At 38.9% G+C, this 24,347-nt stretch overlaps 2 protein-coding genes across 4 annotated transcripts in view; one reads left to right on the top strand and one right to left on the bottom strand.

The window, feature by feature from the left end:
• Positions 1–12,088, top strand: part of ano10a (anoctamin 10a) — a 40,851-nt gene extending 28,763 nt beyond the window's left edge. The window contains exons 14-15 of one of the 2 annotated variants that reach the window (XM_077207952.1): positions 11,457–11,531; positions 11,655–12,088. In XM_077207952.1, coding sequence (XP_077064067.1) covers positions 11,457–11,501 — 45 coding nt within the window. In that variant the 3' untranslated portion in view covers positions 11,502–11,531; positions 11,655–12,088. Of the gene's footprint in view, positions 1–11,456 lie in introns of both variants that reach the window. The other variant, XM_077207940.1, reaches the window with a different exon arrangement.
• Positions 12,089–13,262: 1,174 nt separating this feature from the next.
• The window catches only part of snrka (SNF related kinase a), a 66,828-nt gene continuing 55,743 nt past the window's right edge, over positions 13,263–24,347 (bottom strand). For both annotated transcript variants that reach the window (XM_077207831.1, XM_077207822.1), the window contains exons 4-6: positions 21,054–21,266; positions 18,796–18,930; positions 13,263–16,910 (exon numbers count right to left, since the gene is read on the bottom strand). In XM_077207831.1, coding sequence (XP_077063946.1) covers positions 15,581–16,910; positions 18,796–18,930; positions 21,054–21,266 — 1,678 coding nt within the window. In that variant the 3' untranslated portion in view covers positions 13,263–15,580. The remainder of the gene's footprint in view (positions 16,911–18,795; positions 18,931–21,053; positions 21,267–24,347) is intronic.

The following is a 24,347-nucleotide window of genomic DNA, read 5'->3' as shown; positions in this document are numbered from 1 at the left end:
TGCATGTTTAATTCAGTGAGTCTCAGAAATAAATATGGTTATTTACCATTTAGCCTATCCAAAAAAAATTCTTAATTTTTCTATTTTAATGAAACAAGTCAATAATTAAATATTCTGCTGTTAAAATATGTTCATTTGCATAATAATGGTTTAAATTACTTTTGATTCATCTGTCTGATTAAACTGGACATGTGAGTGAGGTGGTTTTGAAAGGGACTCATCCGCTCTTATTTTTTTAATATTATAGTATTAAAAATACTATATTATATTATTATATATTAATATACTATAGTATTAAAAATACCGCTCTTATTTAAGTAATATTATAGTATTTTCCGCTTGTTGATAGTGAATTTCATTCAAAAACTGTACAGTGAGAATTACTTTATGAATGTACACTACCATTCAAAAGTTTGTTTAAAGTTTCGTTGCTAAATAAAAGTATACATTTCTTTAAAAAAAAAAAAACATATACTGGTCCCAATATTTTGAACAGTAGTGTACATATATGAATTTACTATCCATTGGATTAAAAATAAAAAATCCCATATAAGGATTTTGCAATCACTACTGATGTAGTAGTATGGAAGTATGCAATTCTGAACAAAGCCTTAAAATAATTGTTAAAAAAAAATGACAATTCTTTCAAATCATTTATGCACCCACATGTAATTTCAAACCTGCATGTATTTCTTTCTTTTGTGCAACCCAAAATAAGATATTTAAAAACAAAATGTCTCAGTGGACCCAAACAGCTTGAATGTTCAAGCTTGAAATATCCAATTTAATGCTTCACACAAGAAAGCAAATCATAGAGGTTTGGAATGTCATGATGATGAGAGTAAATAATTTTCATTTTTGGGTTAACTATCCCTGGAAGAAATCATTTTCATTTTTGGGTTAACTGTCCCTGGAAGATGTCTGTGCATATCCGCAAATTGATTTTTACTGTTACTCAAAGGTCAAAGTAGGTGGTGCCAGTAATTTGTTTATGGATATGAACCGTAGCCAGTTTTAATTAGATTGAAAAAAGTGATTCACAATTGTAACATTTGTGGTAATGAATTCAGACCACTGTCCCTCTTCTTAAATAGGAAAAGGCATGATATATTGTCTAAAGTATTAATAATGATTCCATACAATGTCTGTAAAAGCGACTGCATCGACACGCTTTAACAGGATTCAATGGCTTTATTTCTGCAGAGACGAGCCCTCGGTCGGTAAGTCCGTTGCCATGGCTCTAGTGATATGGCACAGTTGGATTGTGAATGACAATGAGCTGGCGTGTGCTGTTGGCATCCAGCGTTATCCTTAATGTGGCCTTGTGTTTCCTCCCTTTACTAACAGCAGATAAGATGTGTGCGATACTTTGCCTCCTAATGCTGTGGATTATAATGTTTCCAATTAATTTAGGTACATTATGAGCACTACTCTAATAGTTTTGCATTTTTATGCCTTGGTTTTCTCTAATCGCAACACTGGTGTGCACTGGCGTAGGGACGGAAATAGTGGGGGGCAGATTATAAAATCTGCTAGCTTATGAATATCAATTGGTTCTGCTTTATTTGCTGAAAAGCAGACATTGATAAATATGTGCAAGCCAAGCAGGTTCATAATACCTGGAGAGTGTTATTTGTTAGCTGTCTCATTTATCTCAATGGCAGTTGCTCGGCTGGTGCAGGACCCCTCGGAAGAATGTGAATTGAATCATGCCATTTCGCTCATATGCACTCAGTTCCAGATAGTTTTTTTTAAGGCAATCGACTAAGCTGTAAATGCCATGTGACTAGTTAAACTTTAGCTGATGAAAAAGGAAATGGCTGAAGGTAAAAAAAACAACAAGCCCTTTAATAGCTATAATAGCATACTGTGAAGTGAATGGTACAGTAGCAATGTAAGACAGTTTTACTGTACGCTTTTAATAACACCAGGAAATAAAAAATAACTTTTTTTGACTTTTAGTTCATATGGATGACTCAGACTGTATTATACAGATTTTTGTCCAATCAAATGTATTTTATTTAAAAATATCCATCCCCCTTATATCACCTTCGACTTGGAAGTAGCAAATCATGGTTTAATGCTGTGAGCTAAAGCCCATGTGGATATTTAAAAAGAGGGGATGAGCTCTTAGATCTGTCTTACCCAAACATCCTGTAGGAAATATGTCAGCACTGGAAAGATGACAGGTCTGGAAAAAGTAATTGCATGGGTTCTTTAAGAGCCCTTCAGTAAAATCAGGCACACTAAAGGGATAGTTCACCCAAAAATGAAAATTCTGTCAGTATTTACTCACCCTCATGTTGTTCCAACTCCGTAAGTCCTTCGTTCATCTTCGGAACACAAATTAAGATATTTTTTATTAAATCTGAGAGCTGGATCACTCCTCCATAGGCTTCTAAGGGATTGACACTTGCCAGCCCCGAAAAGTTATTAAAGACATTGTTAAAATAGTCCAAGTGAATACAGTGGCTCAATCCTAAATTTATCAAACGACGATAATACTTTCTGTGCACAAAAAAAAAAAAAAATACCGACTTTATTTCAACTATTCATTTCCTTCTCTTTGGGCCTTGAATCAGTTCACTAGTATAATAGCGTAGTGCGTCTGTGTTATACGTCACACGCATCACACACATGACCAGCGTCGGCCAATAGTGAGCATACGTGTGACGTAGCTCTACGCAATCACACTACGTTAACTGACTAGAGGCCCACAGAGAAGGAAATGAATAGTTGAAATAAAGTCGTTATTTTTGTTTGTTTTTGCGCACAAAAAGTATTCTTGTCGCTTGATAAACTTAAGATTGAGCCATTGAAGTCACTTGGACTATTTTAACGATGTCTTTAATAACTTTTCGGGGCTGGCAAGTTTCAATCCCTGAAGAAGCCTATGGAGGAGTGATCAAACTCTCAGATTTAATCAAAAATATCTTAATTCGTGTTCCGAAGATGAACGAAGGTCTTACGGGGTTGGAACAACATGAGGGTGAGTAAATACTGACAGAATTTTCATTTTTGGGTGAACTATCCCTTTAAATATAATGAATTTCAAATCATATGCTGCTTGCAAAAAAATATATTTCCCACTGTTACCAAGCATCCAACTATAAATTCTTAAAATAAATAGATAATTTTTTCAAAAGCAGAGTGGACAAATTTCAAAATGTCAAGTCAAGTCATCCTCATTTATATAGCGCTTTTAACAATGTAGATTGTTTCAAAGCAGCTTTACAGAGATAAACATATAATTTAAGGTAACAGGGACCTATTGGTTTTATAGTGGTTCTTGAAAAATGTTTTTTCCAGCTAAAGTTAGTTTTGATTGATTCACTTCCGTCTAAATGATCATTTGTTATTAAATTAGGGGCCGCTAAGACGACACCGTTCTCTCTAAACAGACTTTAAACGTGAACCTGTGATAGACGCTGATGGCGTTCACATGCGCATTAAGAATTGATTCTATAATTATGTGCGTTTGAATATATGTGCGCAGGTTTGTAATTCCTTACAAACCATGCCTAAACAAACTACTTGTCTTGTCTATAAATTTTGATGCAGAATTTTATTTTATCTTATCACTTTGGGTAGGTACGCGAACCGAAAAATTCCACAACGCTTTATCTGTAGAGTGGTATAGGGATCCTCCATAAGGAGAGGCTAGTTGGCACTTCAGCACTGCATTGTCATCGGGTCCAAGCGAAAGTCCTTCGTCAGATCTGGAAACGGCCTGGATCCGGCAGGCTGCGGGAAAACATCGGGATAAACAAAGACACTAAAAATCAGCGTTGATGCCATTCTTCTTATGATGTAACGAGTACATCAGGATTTAAGGGAAGTGTTCCCAGTTCCGGCTGACCTAATCTAAGCAGCCTAATATTGAATTATAGAAGTCTATAGAGTGTTATGTGAATGCTAGGTCAAAGAGATGTGTTTTTAGTCTAGCGTTGAACTGACAGACTGTGTCTGCTTCCCGGACAATGCTAGGAAGATTGTTCCAAAGTTTTGGTGCTAAATAGGAAAAGGATCTACCGCCAGCAGTCGATTTTGATATTCTATGTATTCTCAACTGGCCAGAACTTTGAGATCGCAATAGACGTGAAGGACTATAATGCGTTGAGGGCTCGCTCATGTACTGGGGAGCTAAACCATTTATTGCTTTGTAAGTAATCAGCAATATTTTAAAATGTATACGATGTTTAATAGGGAGCCAATGCAGTGTTGACAGAACCAGGCTAATATGGTCGTACTTCCTGGTTCTGGTAAGAACTCTAGCGGCTGCGTTTTGAACTAGCTGTAGTTTGTTTATTAAGCGTGCAGGGCAACCACCCAGTAGAGCATTACAATAATCTAGCCTTGATGTCATGAACGCATGAACTAGTTGTTCCGCATTTGTCAATGAGAGCATATGACGTAAATTTATATTTTTAAGATGGAAAAATGCAGTTTTACAGACACTAGACACGTGACTTTCAAATGAAAGATTGGTATCAAAGAGCACACCCAGGTTCCTAACTGATGACGAAGACTTAACAGAGCAGCCATCAAGTGTTAAACAGTATTCTAGGTTATTACGTGTGGAAGTTTTTTGTCCAATAATTAGAATCTCTGTTTTTTCAGAATTTAGTAGTAGGAAATTACTAGTCATCCAATTTTTTATATCAACTATGCATTTTGTGAATCGGTGAGTTTCGTTAGGTTTGGAAGAAATATAGAGCTGAGTATCATCAGCATAACAGTGAAAGCTAATTCCATGTTTCCTAATGATATCTCCTAAAGGTAGCATGTACAGAGTGAACAGCAGCGGTCCTAGTACTGAGCCTTGTGGTACGCCATACTGAACTTGTGATCGATAAGACATCTCTTCATTTACTGCTACAAACTGATAGCGGTCAGATAAATATGATTTAAACCATGCTAATGCAATTCCACTAATGCCAACATAGTTTTCTAGTCTATTTAAGAGAATGTTGTGGTCAATGGTGTCAAATGCAGTACTAAGATCAAGTAACACTAATAGACAGATACAACCACGATCGGATGATAAGAGCAAATCATTTGTGACTCTAATGAGAGCTGTCTCAGTGCTATGGTGCGGTCTAAATCCTGACTGGAAATCCTCGCAGATACCATTTCTTTTAAGAAAGGAACACAGTTGTGAGGATACTGCCTTTTCTAGTATCTTTGACAGAAAAGGTAGATTTGAGATCGGCCTGTAATTGACTAATTCTGTAGGATCAAGTTGCGTTTTTTTAACAAGCGGTTTAATCATAGCCAGCTTAAAGGTTATTGGTACGTATCCTAGAGACAAAGACGAATTAATGATGTTAAGAAGAGGATCTATGACTTCTGGAAGCATCTCTTTCAGGAGTTTAGTCGGTATAGGGTCTAACATACATGTTGTCGATTCAGATGAATTAATGAGTTTGCAAAATTCTTCCTCTCCTATGGCAACAAAAGAATCAAATTTTACCTCAGGGAGAGTATAATGCACTCCCTGATGTAATGCTGTAGTAGACGGTTAAATAGTTATAATTTTGTCCCTAATATTATCAATCTTATAAGTGAAGAAGTTCATAAACTCATTACTGCTGTGTTTCTTGGAAACTTCTGGGCTTGAAGCTTTCTTTTTCGTTAGTGTAGCCACTTTTTCAAATAATGTAAATAATGTAAAAATCTTTGCTAAAACTGATGCACCTCTTGATGGAAATAAATGTTGTGATGCTATTTCCATCAAGAGGTGTATCCATTTTTGGTCAAGGACTATTGACAATGCAAGAGTCCAGCACTCTGTAAAGTCTCCTCCAGCACATCATTCTGGAATATGGCCATGATGTGTCTTCCTACATAGTTGTTTAGAGGGATAGTTCACCCAAAAATTACAATTCGGTCATCATTTACTCACCCTCAAGTTGTTCCAAACCTGTATGAATTTATTTCTTCTGCTGAACACAAAATAAGTTATTTTGAAGAATGTCGGTAACCAAACAGTTGATGGACCCCATTTGACTTCCATAGTATTTATTTTTCCATACTATGGGAGTCAATGGGGCCTTGGACCTGTTTGGTTGCGCATATTCTTCAAAATAGCTTCTTTTGAACAGAAGAAATAAACTCAACAGAAGAAATAAACTCATACAGGGTTGGAACAACTAGGGTGAGTAAATGATAACAGAATTTTCATTTTCTGGTGAACAATCCCTTTAAGAAATGAAAAGCTACACACTCCATCAATTAGGGTTAGAAGACCAGTTGCCAAACATTTGACATGCTAGAAACATAATAATCGCTGCAATAATGATCAAGTAATAGACTCTTAATAAATAAATATATACATATAAATATATAAATATATATATATATATATATATATACAGTGTGTGTGTGTGTGTGTGTATATATATATATATATATATATATATATATAAACATAATATTAAATATTTAATTATTTATTAAATATAATTCATCCACAATCGGCTATAAAACTAACAGAAAAATATGATTCAGTGTTTCAGCCCTTGACCCACCATAGGATAAACGGTTAAGAGAAAGGATGGATAGATGGATAGATTCAGTATTTATCTAATAAGGCCTGCGCAAGGAAACATACTGATTGGAATAATCTTGATGGCTTGATGGCACCTTGATGGCTTCAGATTCATGAAGACTGTGGTCAAAGATCTGTGGGAATGTTGGTACTGAACAGGGAAGACCATTCTCACAGCGAAATCAAGACAGCACACTTAATGATATGATGGAGCACTTGGCTGACGAGCTGCGATGAAGGCGGGACTCCATCGAAGTTTCATCCGTCTAACATTTCTTTTAATTTAGCAGAGAGACGCAGGTCGTAAAACACATATTGATTATGTTTCAGGATGACTGAAGACGTGATGTTTCTGGGCTTCTACCCCTCCGATTCTCTCTCACAAACTTCACCTGACACCAGCTCATCCCTCTGCCAGTGCTGGCGCTGCGTCTTCACCAGAGTCTCTCCATCAGGATGATGGACGGTGGCTAATCGTTTCAGTGCCCTCGTCCTGATCTGTTAAGAGTTCAAAAGTGCCGACTGCAGTTAAACGGTGCGATTTTTTGGTGATATAAGACTACAGGACTTCAGGGAGGTACTTGGTCCAGTGGTAAGAGGGTGTTAGAGTTGAGCGAGCACCACATGACGCCATTTAGCTGTATTTCCATGTGTTCAGCAGCTTAAGAGGGTGAAGACAGCTGTCCGGAGAAAAGTTCCCACTGCTCTAGGGCAAAGGGACTCTGAAAATAGCCGCCACTTGCGGCAGCAATGGAAACCCCCTGTTAGTGGCCAGTCTTTGGAAAGGATCCGGGGTGAACTCCAGGAAAAGGCCCAGCTGCCAACTCTAGCATGGAACTATTACGGAAACTGAGGATTTTGGCCTTCCTGCTCTGTTGAATCTGTTTAACCCATAACAGCTGTATGAGTGGCTGATAGGAATAGAAAACAAAGACGGAGACAGTGGCCCTCCAGGAGCAGGATTGGAAACCCCTGTGATAATTAAGTCACAGGTGATGAGTTAAGTGAAGTATAGGGGGGTGTCTGCTTTTCCTTCTAAACATCAATGGTAAACATCCCACTATATCCAATGAAGGGAAATGGCTGGGAAACATCTGTGTTGATTCACATTCGTATTTTGTCTCAATTTACATCAATACTTGAGATTGATCGAAGTGTTCCTACGGAGATGGGATGACAGTGTGGCAGTGGAGAGATACGGTCATCTCGAAAAGATATTGGTTCCCATCCATGGGTGATTCATAATCAGAAAGCTTTGATTAGATGCATTTCTCCCTTTAAAAGGCAGCTTGTATTATGTATGCATGTTGTGTTCAGTTTTTTTTTTTTTGCTTCGTTTCAGAACTGAGAATTAATGGTTTGTTTTTTCCAACCAATGTTAATTTGTTAAATGATAAAGGCCATTTATCTTATAACCAGTGCTGTCAGTTTAACACATTAATTTAGTGTGAGTAATTATAAAAATAAATAATGTGCTACAAATTAATGCAATTGATCTTGCTACCCGACCCATAAGTAAATTCCGTAATGAGGAATTTTCCTACCTCTAGAGCAATTCAAGCTTCAGTGACCACCTTTTGCCAATCCGTATTCAATGCTGTCCGGCTGCTATTACATGCAACACATCAAACCATACTGTACCACACATCCTGCATAGTTTACCTCCAACTTGTCCCAACATACCAGTCTAAAAAGATTTTAGTAATCCTGAAGACCTTGTCGGTTATTGGGGTTGGAGCTAAACTCTGCAGGACTCTACTACTGGAGCAGGATTGAACACCTGTGCACCAGGTGATTTATTATCATTGATCAGATTCCGTTTCAGGATTTTCTTTTCTTTTCTGGAAGATCATTTAGAGCTAAGTTTTAAGTAGAAAAATGGTGCCAAAAATGGCCTGATCATTGTCATGCTAGGCTCCTAAACACACGTCTTAGGGTGCCCCCAACCCCTGCATACATTAGTGACAGAGCCCTTTCTTTAAATTAATAGAAAATCCATGTTTTGGTAACCAATGTTAAGGTAAAAATATTTTTCAGGGCCCTAACTTGCAGTGTGTGCTAGGGCCCCGGGCCCCTTTGTATATTTTAAGGGGTTACAGTTGTCAGCTCGAACTTTGTGCACTAATGGCTGAGATTCTTTTAAAAGTCTCGGACTGGTTTTGGAGGCCCTTAATAGTCTGAGGCCCCTTTGGCCCAGTTCATAAACCAGCCCTGGTGTCAAAGAACGTTAGTTGTGTGATGGACCTCATCAGATTCAGTCTGTTTTCACATCATTGCCTGACCACCGAACAACCCAGTCATCCGAGGGAATCTGTCAACCTGCTGAAGTCCATGAGAATGTGACATGTCCCGCGTTAACTTTTAATGATGTTGGGGAAAATTGAGTCAATATAACACGTTCAATATAGCCAGTGTTGGAACTGAGGGAAATCACAAACTGTGAATCATAAATGATTAGGCTATAGGGACAATATCTTATCACTGTGATGGGATTCTTCACATCTGTTAAACCTCTAATGATTCATTGACCCTGAGTTTGCACTTGTATTTGAGTACAGTTGTTAACATGAGTGATAGTATGTTGGTGTTGTAGAAGCTTTAAAAGCTCTTAACCCACACTTCCTCTTTCTAACATAATCAATACTGACACGGTCCCGTCAATTATCCCAGTACGCTCATCAGGACCTCCCTTGAAATCCAGAATCCAGAATTTGCTCCAGTTAGGCGCATGTCAGCCACCTTTTTTTTGAACTTCAGTTCTCACTGTTGTTAATGCTAATCCAGCCTGCAGGAAGGAAAGGGAGAAAAGTGTCCCCTGAGATGAGCTCCTGAAAATTCAGCATCTGAGAAAGATTGACTCACTGTGTGAACAGATACAGTGTCTGAGAGAAAGAGGAAAGTTTAAAGAGGCAATTCTCATTTTGAGTATTAGATTGTTTTAGAAAAAAAAATGCTACCCTTTTAGAGGAAAACATTGATTGGATTGAAATCCCGTGCAATCAGTTAATCCGATTTATGGAATTTGCATGCTTTTAACTTAATAACAAACCATTACTAAAGATCAAAGTATACTTGAGCTGTCCACGCTTCGTGACGGTCTGCACACTGTCCGTGTGCAGCACAACTTGTGAGTCTGCTCGTACGGTGCGCGTACAACAGCGCGTGTGCGAGTAACTTGTGCACTTGAAAACAAAGTCCACTACATAGTGTGCATGCGCTGAACAGGTCTTTCCGCACTCGCGGCCTAAGGATTATACTTTGAAAGGCTTGTGTGCTCAACTGTGCGCGAGATGGAGCAGAACATGGAAAAAGAAGTATACCCGGGCCTTAAAACATAGTACATTAACTTGTACTTGTACTTGTAGGTGAATCTTATGAATAATGTCAAGAACATGTGAGGGTCAAATTTCATCCATCCATCCATTTGTTTAGCCACTTGTCCATCCCTTCATCCATCCATAGTCACTTGTCCATTCATCCATCCATTTGTTTAGCCACTTATCCATCCATCCATTTGTTTAGACACTTGTCTGTCCGTCCATCCGTCCATCCGTCCATCCATCCATCCATCCATCCATCCATCCATCCATCCATCCATCCATCCATCCATCCATCCATCCAATTGTTTAGCCATTTGTCCATCCATCCATTTGTTTAGCCACTTATTCATCCATCCATTTGTTTAGCCATTTGTCCGTCCATCCATCCATCCTTATTTTATACATTACTGGAAAGGAATGGGCGATTTTATGGCTTTTTTAAATTCATATTATCTATTTAATTGACATTTAATTTAGTTTTTCCCTGGTGAAATATGATTTGAAGATTCCAGTGGAGGCCACAATATGAAAAACTGTTTTGTAGACCTCTTTAATTATTAAAAGAAGTTTTTCTTTCACCACATTCAGACTTTATATCTGGTGCCTAGCCATTGTGCAGTTTCCTCAGAGGAGACCAGAGTGTGGACTCACTGAACCTACACGCACAGAATCACTGTGTCAGCAGCTATCGATCTCTCTTTTGGATTGAAAAGTTAATTGCACATAACACTTTTTCACTGAGAATGTAATTTGCTCTGGTTTGCCGGAGGCAGTGAAATTAATTGATTAAATGAAACCCGGTATATGCCATAGTCTGGGAGGTGTGTATACTGCAGAAAAGGGAGAGAGAGGGAAAAAAACTGTTATGGGCAGATGGGTTCATTTTGATCGTCTTTTAAAGAATATTTAGTAGCTTTCTGTAATGTTCTTTTATTATTAAAAAGCTTTCAATATAGTCCTACAGCATCCCTGCTTCTCTCCATCACTGAAAACCCAGCGTGACTCATTTGAAGCGCAGCCCTGAGGCTGTATGTATGCTGAACTAAGATCAGCTTTTGCCTTTTATATCCCAACATGTAAGAATTGTTTAGACCAGGGGGAACTGATGCTAAGTCAGCCTACATCAGTTCTCTCCCATTACAAAGATTATGAGTATAAGCCTTGGTTAGTTGTGTGAAATCTCTCAGAAGAGATTAAATGGATAAAGGGGAACATACCCCAGATTTGTACATCATATTCTGAGACTTTTTGTGCACAAACAACCGAGATTTTCTTTTCACCCCCTCCACTCTTAAAAATAAAGGTTCCAAAACTGGGTTTTCGCAGAAGAATTTTTGGTACCTCAAAGAACCTTTCAGAGAACAGTTCTCAAAAGAACATTTTAAATATCTAAATAACTTTTATTCATTTTGTAGAATGGAAAGGATGCATTGATGTTCTTCCTGGAACACTGGATGCCATTAGAGAATCTTTGTTTTTAATGTTCATCTGAGATCCGACGGTGTAAACTCTTTAAACTTATTTCATAATAGTCTGGATTCCAAATAAGTTCCACCATTAATTTTCGATTTTGTTTGTCTTTTCAGAAAATACTGGAAGTTGCGGAGACCAGAAATACATGGAATAAGTGATATATGACAACACAACGAAAGAACTCAAGGTGGTAGACATGCTGTAAACTATCTAGTATTATATATTTCACTGAATTTAAGTATGCACTCCTTGCCATGTTACCCACAAAATGGCTTATTGAAAATGACGGTTTTTATTATATTTTCAAAGGAAATTGCAGTTGCACGCATTGTTTTATTATTTCTCTTGGTCAACAAAACGGTTACTGACATAATGAAAGGTGAAAATGGGAATCCAGTTAATGTATGATGGGGTCAAATGACCAGGTTAATTTGGTTAGTCATTTCTATTCCTGTTTAAATGTCTGAATCTGTAAAAAAATAAAATAATAATGTAAAGAGATGGTTATACCTTGGGTCTTAAAAGTCCCAAACAAAAAGATGTATTGTAATTTTGAGGTATTAAATTAACCAGTTTTATTGACTCGAAGTTCTACCAAAGATAGCAGTGCCTTTAAACATCACTATCACATTTACCTGTAATGGCTTTTGTTTACAGGGTCAGGCCATTTCACCCTGTACTGTACTTGAATTAAGCATGTTCAATATTCTCAGCTTGAAAATAAACATTTTAAATATTGAGATAACATGTTCTTCATCCTTGAGACATCCTTTAGAGCTTGGGGTGAGATGTGTGTGTTTAGAAGATGTATGGAAGTAAAATAATGACAAATATTTCTGTAACAAAAAAAACTTGAATTGCACTAATTGAAAAAAAAATTGCATTGCCTTAACCGTGCTTGCATTTTAATGCATTGAATTTTTAGAGCTTGCATTTTTATTGTCTGAAATTCAACATGGTTGAATATTTAAGCTGTGAATATTTCAATTCAAAACATTTCACAGACATTTTTAAAAATTCAATAATCCATATTCACCTTTCAGATTTCACCTCCAAAATGTTAATTCCTGTTTAAAATACAACTTATAATATTCAACAGGCAATTTTCAGTCCATTTCGCCTTACAAACTCGCTTCCACAAATCCAGTGGTTCAAATTCGACATCCGGGAACGGCAGGAATATCAGTAGATTGCACGTTGATAATGTACGAATTTGCCAGATTTAGACAGGTGGAGCTGGGGGAGGAGGAGGGTTTCAGAGGAACTCTGCGGAACTAGCGTACAGCAAAAAATGAACCAGACTATTTAAACGTTGAGCTAGCAATCTCATTGGCTTCAGGATCAGCAGAGGTCAATGTTCTAGTGATTTTATATATATATATATATATATATAGAGGACTGAGGGCAGTGTGACTAGCCAACTTACAACTCAGTCTAATTAAGGAACAGCTTGTCACACTTTCTGAGACTGATGCGGTCTCAGCAGTTTCCACTGAGCAGCAGTGACACCATGCAGAACGTGTCTGTGTGCTCGCAAGGTGCTCTACTGACAACACAGTGTGTTTGACCATTGAACTGATGCTGGACATGTACTTGGATGAGAACTGTGTACTTAAGACACCCCTGAAAAGCTCTGAGTTCTTGGAAACCCCTTGGCAGCACAAGCGGGCAGTAAATTAGGAGCTAATACCTTTCAGCAGCAGGGAGTTGTGGGCAGCGCTACTCTTGTTAAGTTTAACTTCTTTCCAGTGTCCGGTCCTCTGAACCGAGACTTTTACTATTGTACAGAAAGCCCACAAATAAATAACTTGGATCATTTTACTTTCATAATGTGACGTATTTTGGAGTGAAACAAGATATTCAATGAGAACCCACCCCACCCCACACCACCAGAAAAAAAAGGACAAAAGAAGTCCAGGTTTAAAGACAACATATTTCACATTTAATTTTGGACATCACCATAGCTATATGTAACTTTTAAGGACAAGTTTCAGCAACAGAACATTTATTCATTTTGCTTGTTCAAAGTTGTTTTTTTCTTTTTCTTTTAACATCAGTACATGGTTTGGTCCTGCAACATTTTGTGGTGGTTCTTTTCCTCTGAATGAACGGGGATCAAAAATGTCAAACGCACAACACATGCACATGTCGTTTAGCTGTTTACATAAGGGTAGGACAAAGTCAGAGACTGACATAATGCATATAGCACTGTTTTCTATTCACCTTCCCTTGCTCTGTTCTTGACACTCATATCTAATAAGGCTATATTACAGCTATGAACAAGAAGTCCAACACTGCATTTCTAAGTGTAGAGCACCATATTTACACCAATATTTACAGACGCTATTTTTTTAAAACAAAAAGACAAAACAAACAGAAATACTTAAGATAAATTTGGGTCAAATGAGCTATTTGAAGGATGTACAGGTTTGAAATATAAAAACAAAAACAAAAATATATATTTACATATAGCTGCAACTCATAGCTTAGCTTATTGCAAATGCCCTTTAAATCTCTCAACCTATTCTTTCACACTCAGTCCTATAGAGCTTTGACTTATTTTTATACCATATGGTCAGCCAATGACCAACTCTTGAGCCATATTTCCTGAAAGAGTGGCCATCCACTGAATAGATGACATTCCATTTAATTATTTATCCGTTATCAGGTGGCCAAGTGACAAAAAAAGCCCAATTATATCCCAACTATAAGCCAGTTTAAGGCTCACATCCAAAACAGCATTTTAAAACAGCAGTCCTTTCAAAAAAATAAACTTTCAAAAAAATATATGTACATACTTATAAACAGCCCCAAAGGCCAGACAATTCTGAGACTGGTATATACAGTGACTCAAAGCTGAATGGTAAAAGAACAACAGGGTTGAAAGAGATCGGAATCTGCAACCGAAAATGATTTTTAAAGCCAAAGCAGTGTCGTTAACGATAAAATCATTTCTCCATTCAAATTTCGTCTTGTAATAGTGACATTTAAAAAGAGGGGTACTGGCTCAACGGTTCTCGATAAAATATTCAGTACAACACAAGCTGAATACTGTTGCTGTCTGCGGGTTTGTTTTCGCTCTGGCAGAAACAGCATTGTAAAGGCTAATTATCCCCACTGTGATTCAAAGTATCCTAATTGTAGACTCTACTTATACCGTAGTGCAATTTTTATTTTATAATTTGATAAAAACTAGAATGAACACATTAATGTGTGGGTGTATCCACAGTGCTGTCTGGGATGCGAATTTGGCAAACATTATTACTTAAGAGGGCATTTCGCAGAACAACATTTACCAACTTGAACGGATACATTGCACTTAAATTATCCCTCAAATATACACACAAAAAGAAGAAGAAAAAAAAACTTATGTGGTGTGACTTAAATCAAGAACATGGTTAATGTGTCAATGTAATTCAAATAAATTCATGTGGATTATCTGTATACCCCTTTAGGGAATTTCCCCTTGTTATTGCAACTGATTGTCACTAACCTCAAAAAATTTGTTATACTGAACATTTCTAAAAGGTAACGAGGAAACACTTCAATAGCACTTTAAAAATAGAGGGAGAAAATAAACAACGCAAAATGGTCATTTAGTTTAAGACTCGTCAGACAGCACTACGAATTAAAACAGGGCTTATTATTTACCCTCACTATTGCTTTAACTGTATTACCATCTCGTTACAATCATATTGGGGCTTAAATTTACAAAACCAATTGTCGTATTTATAGGTTGAGCTTCTTTAAGTGCTTGCATTATGAATTGCCATGTTCTACTCTATCACATACTGTTGGTCTTAATTTAAATACTTCACTTTATTAAAAGGTCATTTTATTTATACATACAGTTTCCACAACTCTTGATTGATTGGGCGGTGTTGGAACCATGGAATTCAAATTAAGAGCGTTTCATTTCAAGGGCTATAAAAGCAAAATAAACAGGACTTAAAAACAAATGTTGATTCCTATTAAAGTCAAACTGGGCAAAACGAATAAAGACACACAAAAAAGGAAAGGATAGCAGCGTGCACTTCATTAAAAACAAATGGGTCCAGGAGAAGAAACTTAATAAATAAGTTGTGAGAATGATTAAGACGACACAGAAGGCAGGTTTAAAGGTCAAGTTGGGATCAAGAGAGGTCATATACAGCTACTGGTGGAGAACTCAAGTCATCATATGCTACAAATGTGGCAATTGGAACAATCCACTCAGAACCAGCCATGTGCTGTGCCATCATATGACCTGACAGCAGCTGGCCTGGGCTGAGGCACAGAGTAGCCCATCCCTGGGGCTTCGCTGGATGTTCACGGAGATGGTCTTTTCACACAGAGGTAGCTGGAGAACATTATTTTTCAAGTTCAGATTGTTCTCCTTGACCAGGCCAAGTTCATTCAACATGACTGCTGTTTGGTCATGATAATGCTCCATTGCCCCAACGCCACCATTCAAGGCAGGGTTGATCACTTTGTCTAGACTGTTGTTGGAGCCAATGCACATCTTCCAGGAGGACTTCTCCTGGATTTTAACGCTGGACAGGCTCTGAGGATCAAGGATAAACCGTCCCCCACCACCCCCTCCAGAGCTGCGATGTTGAAACTGAGAACTTAAGCACAGACTCATGAGTTTTAGACTTTCTACCAGTTCCCCTGCACTCCGGGCTGCACTACGTGTTGAGCCAGATGAAGCATTGTTGTTGTTGCTACGCGAACAGCTGGAAGGGCCTCCCTGTCCTTTTGTACTCCCGCCACCTCCACTGCTCCCTCCTGTACTACCACCATTTCCTCCTCCTGGAGGGCTGCCCTTGTCTGGTCCTGAGTTACCTTCACCAGGTGGTTTGCTCTGCCCTCCGCTACTACCGCCCCCATTACCCCCAGAGTTTCCAGGTGGACCCTCACTACTGTCCCTGCGGTTCCAGCTGTAGGTGAACCCTGTGTCTTTGTCAAGTCGTCGGCGATGGCTCTCTGAATCATCATCGCTGGTCTCCGAGCTAGAGCAGCTTGATCCACGGCCCTGACTTTTGCGGCGGTGGTAACGCTTCTGGGCTGTACCAGGAGATGCTATGTTCATCTTCAACCGGCTGAGCTTGGGCGGAAGACTCTCATCCATGTCAAAGTCATCATCTGACTCGCCTTCCTCCTCGAAGATCTGATTGAGCACTGGGGCACTTTTTCGAGATGTAAGTCGGTTGGTGATGGACAGTGGTTTGCGCCGCAATACCACCTGGGTCAGCAATGGTGAAGGCTCCTGTTCTTCCTCCTCCTCCTCATCTTCCTCCACTCGAAAGAGGCAAGTCCGTTGCTTGGCTGAAGCGGATACAAGAGGGGCTATGACCCCAGGCTTAAGGGGGTTTGGGGGCAGAGCAGCAGGGACAGCAGAGCTGCTGGAGGCTTCGCTGATCTCCTCTCTACGGCTCACTTCCAGAAGCCCTTTATTGCGGTGACCGTTTAGCAGGTTCTCTGTACTGCGAGCCGGAGCCTGTGGACCACCAGCATGAGAGATGGATGAAGAGGCTAAGCTGTCCTCGATATCCTGATGCATGTCGTTTTTAGTTGGCCATGACTGCCTGCAAAAAAAGAAAAGAACATAGTCCTTGATATAAATAACCTTGCTTTAAAAAGAGTACAATCTCCCTTAAAGTCAAAAACAGCATAAGGTTGTGACTAAAAGCAGGATAATATTAAGTACAGGTGGACATTGCCAAAAACAATTTTTTAAAGACAGAAGCTCTGGAGTGCCTTAGGAAGACAAATCTAGATGTTAATGATAGTCCTTGACAAAAAAGCCAGACTTGCTTCTTGTGCCAAGCACTCAAGCAAGAAACATGGCAATTCAAAAATATATCTCTGACTTGATACTGCAACTTGCTTTTTGTCTTTTCTTATATCCTTACCTTCCTGCTAGAGTATCATTTACAAAACACAGTGTGTGCACTTATGCAAGTTGCTATGGAAATATACTTTGCTAGGGTGATACTTTAGGCTTTTGAAACTAAGTGAAACAGAGCTTCACAATGTTGTCACAACCACATTAACACTCCATACACTTTATGATGGTATGACGGCAAACCAAACAATGCAAACACAAATGCAGAAAATGCCTTGATTAAACAAATATTTAAATAAAATTTTTGCTCAGAGAGAACAGTAAAGAAAATCTGTTAACATGGATACAGGGTGAAACTTGTAAAATGGCTTGGTAAAATGTTGCCCGTTGTTGCATTACTAATGTTACTATTTTTAGGATATAGGCTAATGAATAAGTGGACTTAGACCAAGTCTGATTTATGAAACTATAGCTATGTTTAGAGGCCTGATGAGATATGATTATAAAAGAAAAGAATAAGATAATTTCTGCAATGGCTTAAGGCTGTTGCAAATGATGGTGTCAGTCTATGCATGTGGAAATACCTGTGTAACTTCAAAATCCAACCTCATACAGTGAAATAACATTTCAGGCAGAATTTATACTCTACCACTCATCTATATTCTACACTAGGATGAGGAATTACAATTCTTAGTACATACAGCCTATAAACTCTTTCTGTCTATGAAGGGCACACTGATGAACGAGAACGATGCAATCGTGATCTGGGTAACCAATAGCTACAACTGAATTGATTCTGGGAAGAATCTGGGAGGCTCCGTTTGCCATTCTGAATATCCATTCTGTTGATCCATATCAACAGAATATCCATTCTGTTGATATTTCTATGTGGATTCCCATAAAAAAAAAAAAAATCATGTCACCCTTCATGATCCCTGCTGTATCCTGAGGACTCTTTCCTCTCTTCATCCCATCCGACATATTCCTCTCTTACTACTTTCCCACACCACATCCTCTCATTTCTTTCATTCCCAGCTCCTTTCAAAAAGCATCCGCAGCCTCGCTGCTTTTCTAGGTCAGTCCAAACCAATTTCAGCCTCATCTTTTAAACACATATGTCACCCGGTGCAGTGCTCAGAAGATGTGCTGGCTGTCCACACACAGCACAGAGAACAGACGGGAATACTGATATTTAGCAGAGCTGACCTCTTACAACCTCTTATAGTGAATCCTGCCCCTCTCTGAGCACTGACACCTACTCCCAAGAGCCAACAAACCAGCAGTTAGCCTGCCTGTGTACACTACATGGTAAACTCTTTTGAAAGATAATATTTTTGACTAGGTTTTGACACTTACAACAAATAATATGAGCAAGACTTTTTAAGGATTTAAAAAAGGATTTAAAACATTTCATAACACGTGGCTTCAAACTGCAAAAACAATCTGGAATGAGTACAAAACTTTTCAAATACCTTCAACATGGAGTTATGAATTTTGCCAGTTGCACCAAAACAAGAAACCGTAGAGGACTTAACAATACATCTCAGAACTACATAGCATTCTACTGACAAAACATGAGTGTATAAATAACAGACAGCAGAGATGGAGTAACCCCCATGAAGTACCTGAATTGGGCTTTGATGTTACTGGGGCTGGAAGAACGAGTTTGCACCTCCTTCTCCTGCTTTTCCCTCAAGATCCGTTCAGCCAACAAGAAGTAAGTAGCAGTGATGTGGTTGTACTTGTTTGTCTCCAGGGCTCTGGAGACAGAGCAAAGAGAATGGACAAGTGAGAAGGAGATACAGTGTGAGAGAGAAATAACAGTTTAGACGATGAAATTTGGCATGTCAGTAACAAGTAAAACTCCACGGCTCTAACAACTAGAGACCCATGTGGCTTCTATCAGTTCAAAAGGTCTTGTTTAGTGGGATACATTTCGAACACCTGAGACTAAAATAACTGAAAAATCCCAGATAGCACACTATCCCAATACAAATGGGACATTCTGCATTCAGCTTTTTAAGATGGTGAGTCTGGGCATGTTAGCAGAGATTATACAGCTTCTTCAGGGATTGCATAACAACATTTGAACAAATGAGTTTGAATCATGCGGCGACAATCTTTTGGCAAGGATTGAGTTCACATTATGGCCTGTGTTCATGGCCCAGTTTAGCTCTTATGTGTAAATGCACTGCACGTTTAACATGAACAAAGTAGTAAGTGCCACTTATGTTTTGATCTAATTTATTTTTTTGTGTGTGAAACAAGGACATTTTGGAAAAGGAAGAATGACCTGTACATGGGATTTTAATGCAATCATTCAGTACTCATCCTCTTTAAAACATATTGAGTGTTCCTTTAAGGCAGATTGACTGCAGTTTCTCATAGTGGGGTTCCCCAGCTGCCAGGGAGTGGAATCGAAGACATAAAGGAAAGACTGATGGGTGCTTTGAACTGTCACCCAGCATGCATCTTTCTACAAGACTGTGCAGCAGGAGTCTTCTCCACTATGCTCCACTGTCAGCAGGATGAACTTATTTTCAACACTTGTGAAAAATGGTACCCTACTAATAATAAAACCATGTTAACTTACAATAGCTTAGATAGACACAACAGAATAGAACACAACACAATCAATGATTTTGATTTGATAGTCAAAGTTGTCAAAGGTTTTAACTAAAGCCGTGGTCACACTAGACTTTGAGCATGCAAAATTTCTTCGGACACTGCAGCGTTCGTGATATGATGTCATCATGTATGTTTTTTTATAAACATGAATTCAACATATAACATTTAGTAATACACTGAAAATATAAAAAAATACACTCTATTTGACTTTATGGCAAAAAAATTATTTACGTTCTATTAATTCAGCTTAGAGTTCACGCCGTGAAGTATCGATCCACTACTGGTCACACGTGTTTACGTGAAGCAAATACGAAGCTCAGAATTCACCAAACTTGAATTTTGGAATGCAGTGAAATGCGAAACTTACTTCTGTTCTTTCTCTGCTAATGCAGCATCTAGTCAACAAATGAATTACTTCATAATTACATGGCAGTATGTACTTTAGTGTTCTGTATTAATACCGTTTCAATGTCTATGTTTTAAATGCGCATCTGAAATGTCAGCGCTCCCCGTATAATGTGTGATCTCCATGCTGCACGGCGCGCAGCCTCACGTGTTAACGCAAACAACTCAGCCAGTGATAGTTTGTTATTTGGCCTCTAAAGGGCACTCTCGCTCTGTATAATGCCAGCAGTCTCTTCTCAGCGCTCTTATACTGTGTAATGACAGCGCACACTTCTCAGCCGCTCCAGCAAGAGACACCCGGAAAAACAAACGGTGTGGATTTTTGCCGATAACGATAGTTCCACCAATATCGGCAAAAGCGATGAATCGGTTGACCTCTAGTTCAGGCTAACTCTATGCTATAGTGTCTGTTGAGGCAACACTAAAAAATTATACAAATTTATGATACACATTTCAGAATGCAAGAATGTGTGAAATCTAGCTTGTGTAGCTAGAAGCTTTTGTGTTCTTGAATTGTGTAGAGTAGGCTACTTTTTGGGCCTAAGATGTTCGCTAAGACACATTACTTGACAGGTGTCATTGAAACTGGATTGAACACTCCTCAAAATGTAAGGCTACCTATTCCTAGTCCAGCTAACTAAATTTCAAGCAAATTGCTTTGAAACCCTTTACACCAAATTCTTTAAGGTGACCACACATAAACCTGGACACTCTTTCTACCGCAGTCTTTGATTTCAAGACAGTCCTGCTTAAGAAAAAAATATAAGAACAACAGAGATACACTAATGTGGAAAATGATGTACATCTCAGCTTCTTAAAATATGTGTCACAAGCCTACAACAAGCCTTACTCAATGATGGCTTCTCTATCGGCGATGTCTCCCAGCACCATCCGTTGGATGATGCCGTTGTGTTCCTCTTCTGAAAGATTCTTGTGAGACACCAGTGGAGTGTTGAATTTGGTAGCTGGAGATGGGTCCACCCCTTGAAGCCACGCGTGGCTCTCAATCTCCTCCAGTGATGCTCGCCTCTTCGGATCCCTTTGAAGCATTCGGTTTATCAGGCTGTGAAGAGCAGAAAGAGAAAATGAGGATGGACATCAAAAGTTTCTTGAACATGTGAGTCTAATTCTAGACACTGTTCAAGCCTTAACCCAGGACTCTGTCATTCTTTGCTGGAAACACAGGATTAGTTCAGGGCTAGTCCAAATATTAATTTGGGGGAAAATGCTCCATAATATTCATGTCACTATTAAGTTCTCGTTTCAATGGTCAAAACTCTAACTCGCTGAAAGTTTAGCTAGGCATCTTACCTGGTTATTTACACTGAAAGCGAATAGGGAACATACTTAAGATGTAGCTGCCACAGAGGGCCTTTCTATCATTAACTCAAGAGAAGCCAATAACATTTGTATTAGCTGACTGAAAATGACTTTTGTTGCTGTTGTTGTGAGTAGCCTCTGAGGCAAAGTTCGACCAGGGCGCATCAGCATTCAGCACACGTACGTGGCAAAATTACAGCCCAACCACCATGAAAGAGCCGAGGAGATTCAGCAGGCTTACAGCGGCAGTCTGAAAATCAGCACCACTGAGCTGCAGAAGCAGCCAGTCAACAGCCAGTCTAGTCATTATCTGCACGGTAGAAATTTGTGAAGGCAGAGAGAGAATAAATAGATATGAGAACTGGTGAGAAAATCTGCCTGTTCGTCTCAACTTGATTATGCTGCCAGGCTCTTATCAACCAACTTAACATCTAAAATTGCCATTATAATGCCAAAGATGGGATTCAGAACAACAGGGCTCTTTTTGAACAGAACCTAAGTGATTAAAGCCACAATTTCTCCATCCCAATATGATCGTGGACGAGACTGCAAGCTGTCATGACGACGTTTCCTCTCCAAGGTTTAGAAATAACTAGTCATTGGGCATTCTGGCAACAACAACTGTCATTAGTGAAACATAATAAGAGTGTAGTTATCAAAGGCTGTGGGACAAAGTAATGGGGTCCAGATGTAACCTTTCAATGTCAACATTAAAAAGCCCAAAAGAACAAACTATGCACTGTGCCTGACATCTCAAAGGCTATGGATAAATGATTTCTCAGTATTCCTGTCATCAAGGATGCTTGAGTTTATTAATATGCGGTTGAAACATTTAAAGCTAAAGTGCATTTGCAGTTTAAAGGCACACTGTGTAATTTTTCACCACTAGAGGTCATGTATTCAAAACAAAGGCGCAGCTTGATGACACCTTCATTACACAGAATCATTGGAGTTGTTGTCTTCCCCTTTACAGCCAGTGGAGAATATGACGGGACTCGGGCAGAAGTCATATTCATGGATGACCGGTAATGTTTTAAAGATTTATTACCGTTACGAAAGCCGCTGGAGCGATTGCTAATGAGAGACAAGCACGACACAGCTCGAGAGCAGTGGAGCTTTTATTATTCTGCATATTATTTTATTATTCTTCCGGTCATGCATATCTGGGGTAACGCAGGGCTGTTTTATCATATAAGATTAGATACATTTGAGTGTGTTGAAAGTTGTTATAATGCTACTCAGTGCGTTCGCTCGGCGGCTACTATACGAGACACTTGTTGGACACTGCAGTGAGCTAGATCGATATTAGGCATGGTAATATGGTACTCGTGGTAAATCAAGAAATCGAGATTTTAACAAAAAGACTAACTGTGTTGAGCTGTATAACAATGATTAGTTTTCGGTCTATGAATGTATCCAAACAGTTGCTTAAAGCTACAATATGTGTTTTTTTGCCGCTAGGGGTCGCTAACTTCTTACAGTGTTTGTTGCTCTTGCACATAGCCCGTCAGGACAACTCAGAAGTTTCTTGCCATAAGTCCATGGTACATCTTTTACGTCTTTTTATTGCATGACATTTAACACAGACAAAACTCACATTCACAACTCAAGTAAAAAAATGGTGAGCTGTAAAGTGGTGCAAGATGCACTAATGTCTAAAGCCAATCTTCAATTATGTGCTGCTAATGCCACACCACTGTTAAAGGGGCATTCGGCAACTCTAGCTATTTCTTCGCTGATTTTCACTTTTGTTGTCGCATGTTTTCTCAACGAGCTCCCCCTACATCTGTGGGGCGTATATTTCACAACAATATCGTAAAAAAACTCACTTGCGGCACCCTCCTCCTCCTTTCTACCTCTGCTCATGTGCATTTGTTATTATCGGAGCCGGCCAACTTTATCGTGTGGAGCTATGTCTACCGAGGTGGGTAATACATCATACACATTGAGGGGGGAGAGTGTGTTAATGTCGAATTGCCGTAAAGAAGTTTAAAGTATTTATCGCTAGTTCTAGCTTCTCACGAGACTTCCCATTTCCAACTTACCGGGACGTTAGTCCCCATGTTGCAAGGTTGGTTTTCCGCCTGCGAACGCTGGGGGGAGCGGGGAAAGTCAGCATTTTCACCGGAACAGGTTATTAAACCATCCAAATGATTTCTAAACAGTTTTATTCAATTGAAATAGTTGCCAAGTTCCCCTTTAAGTTTTCCAGTCACATTCCTGGTTCCTTATGGCAAAGAAAGCAATCTACCTCCTCCAAAGAGAATCTGTCACCAGGAAAAAGGACACCACTTAGATTCATAGCCAACTATATACTTTTAACCTGTCATTGTTTTTAACACATTTGTCTATGAAATAGACAATGCTAGACATGCTACATAAGAGCTTTCCATTTCTATACTCCACAGTAGAAAACAGCTCCTTCTGCAAAAAGAAAATGCTTCAGGGCTTTATCTAATACAGTTACTCCTTTTCTGTGAGGATTTACACTCTTGTCTCAATCTGGTAATGACAATTATGCCAAGTTGCTAACTGTCCGCGGCCTCTCTGTGAAGGTCATTTTACTACTTTATATGTTCTTATCAGCTAAAGACAAATTGAGATTTCACAAAAGCTAGACATTTGAGTAGCTTGCCGTCAAAGTGGAGGGCTGTACCTCAATAGCTTGAATTTCACATGTGAATCAAATGTGTGAAAATAGAGGTACTTGTTTAATGAGAGTGAGAATATTATGCAAGCAGCCAGTGACTAAATTAATCTGCCTGACGCGATTTCCTTAAAATACCCTGTCTGAAAAGCCCTGGAGATAAAACCAAATCCAAAC

Source organism: Siphateles boraxobius, unplaced genomic scaffold, assembly GCF_051911475.1.
Source record: "Siphateles boraxobius isolate OS27281-9 unplaced genomic scaffold, OSU_SipBor_1 12, whole genome shotgun sequence".
Classification (NCBI taxonomy): Eukaryota; Metazoa; Chordata; class Actinopteri; order Cypriniformes; family Leuciscidae; genus Siphateles; species Siphateles boraxobius.
Note: the sequence above shows the minus strand (reverse complement) of the source record. Positions and strands in the feature narration are given on the sequence as shown.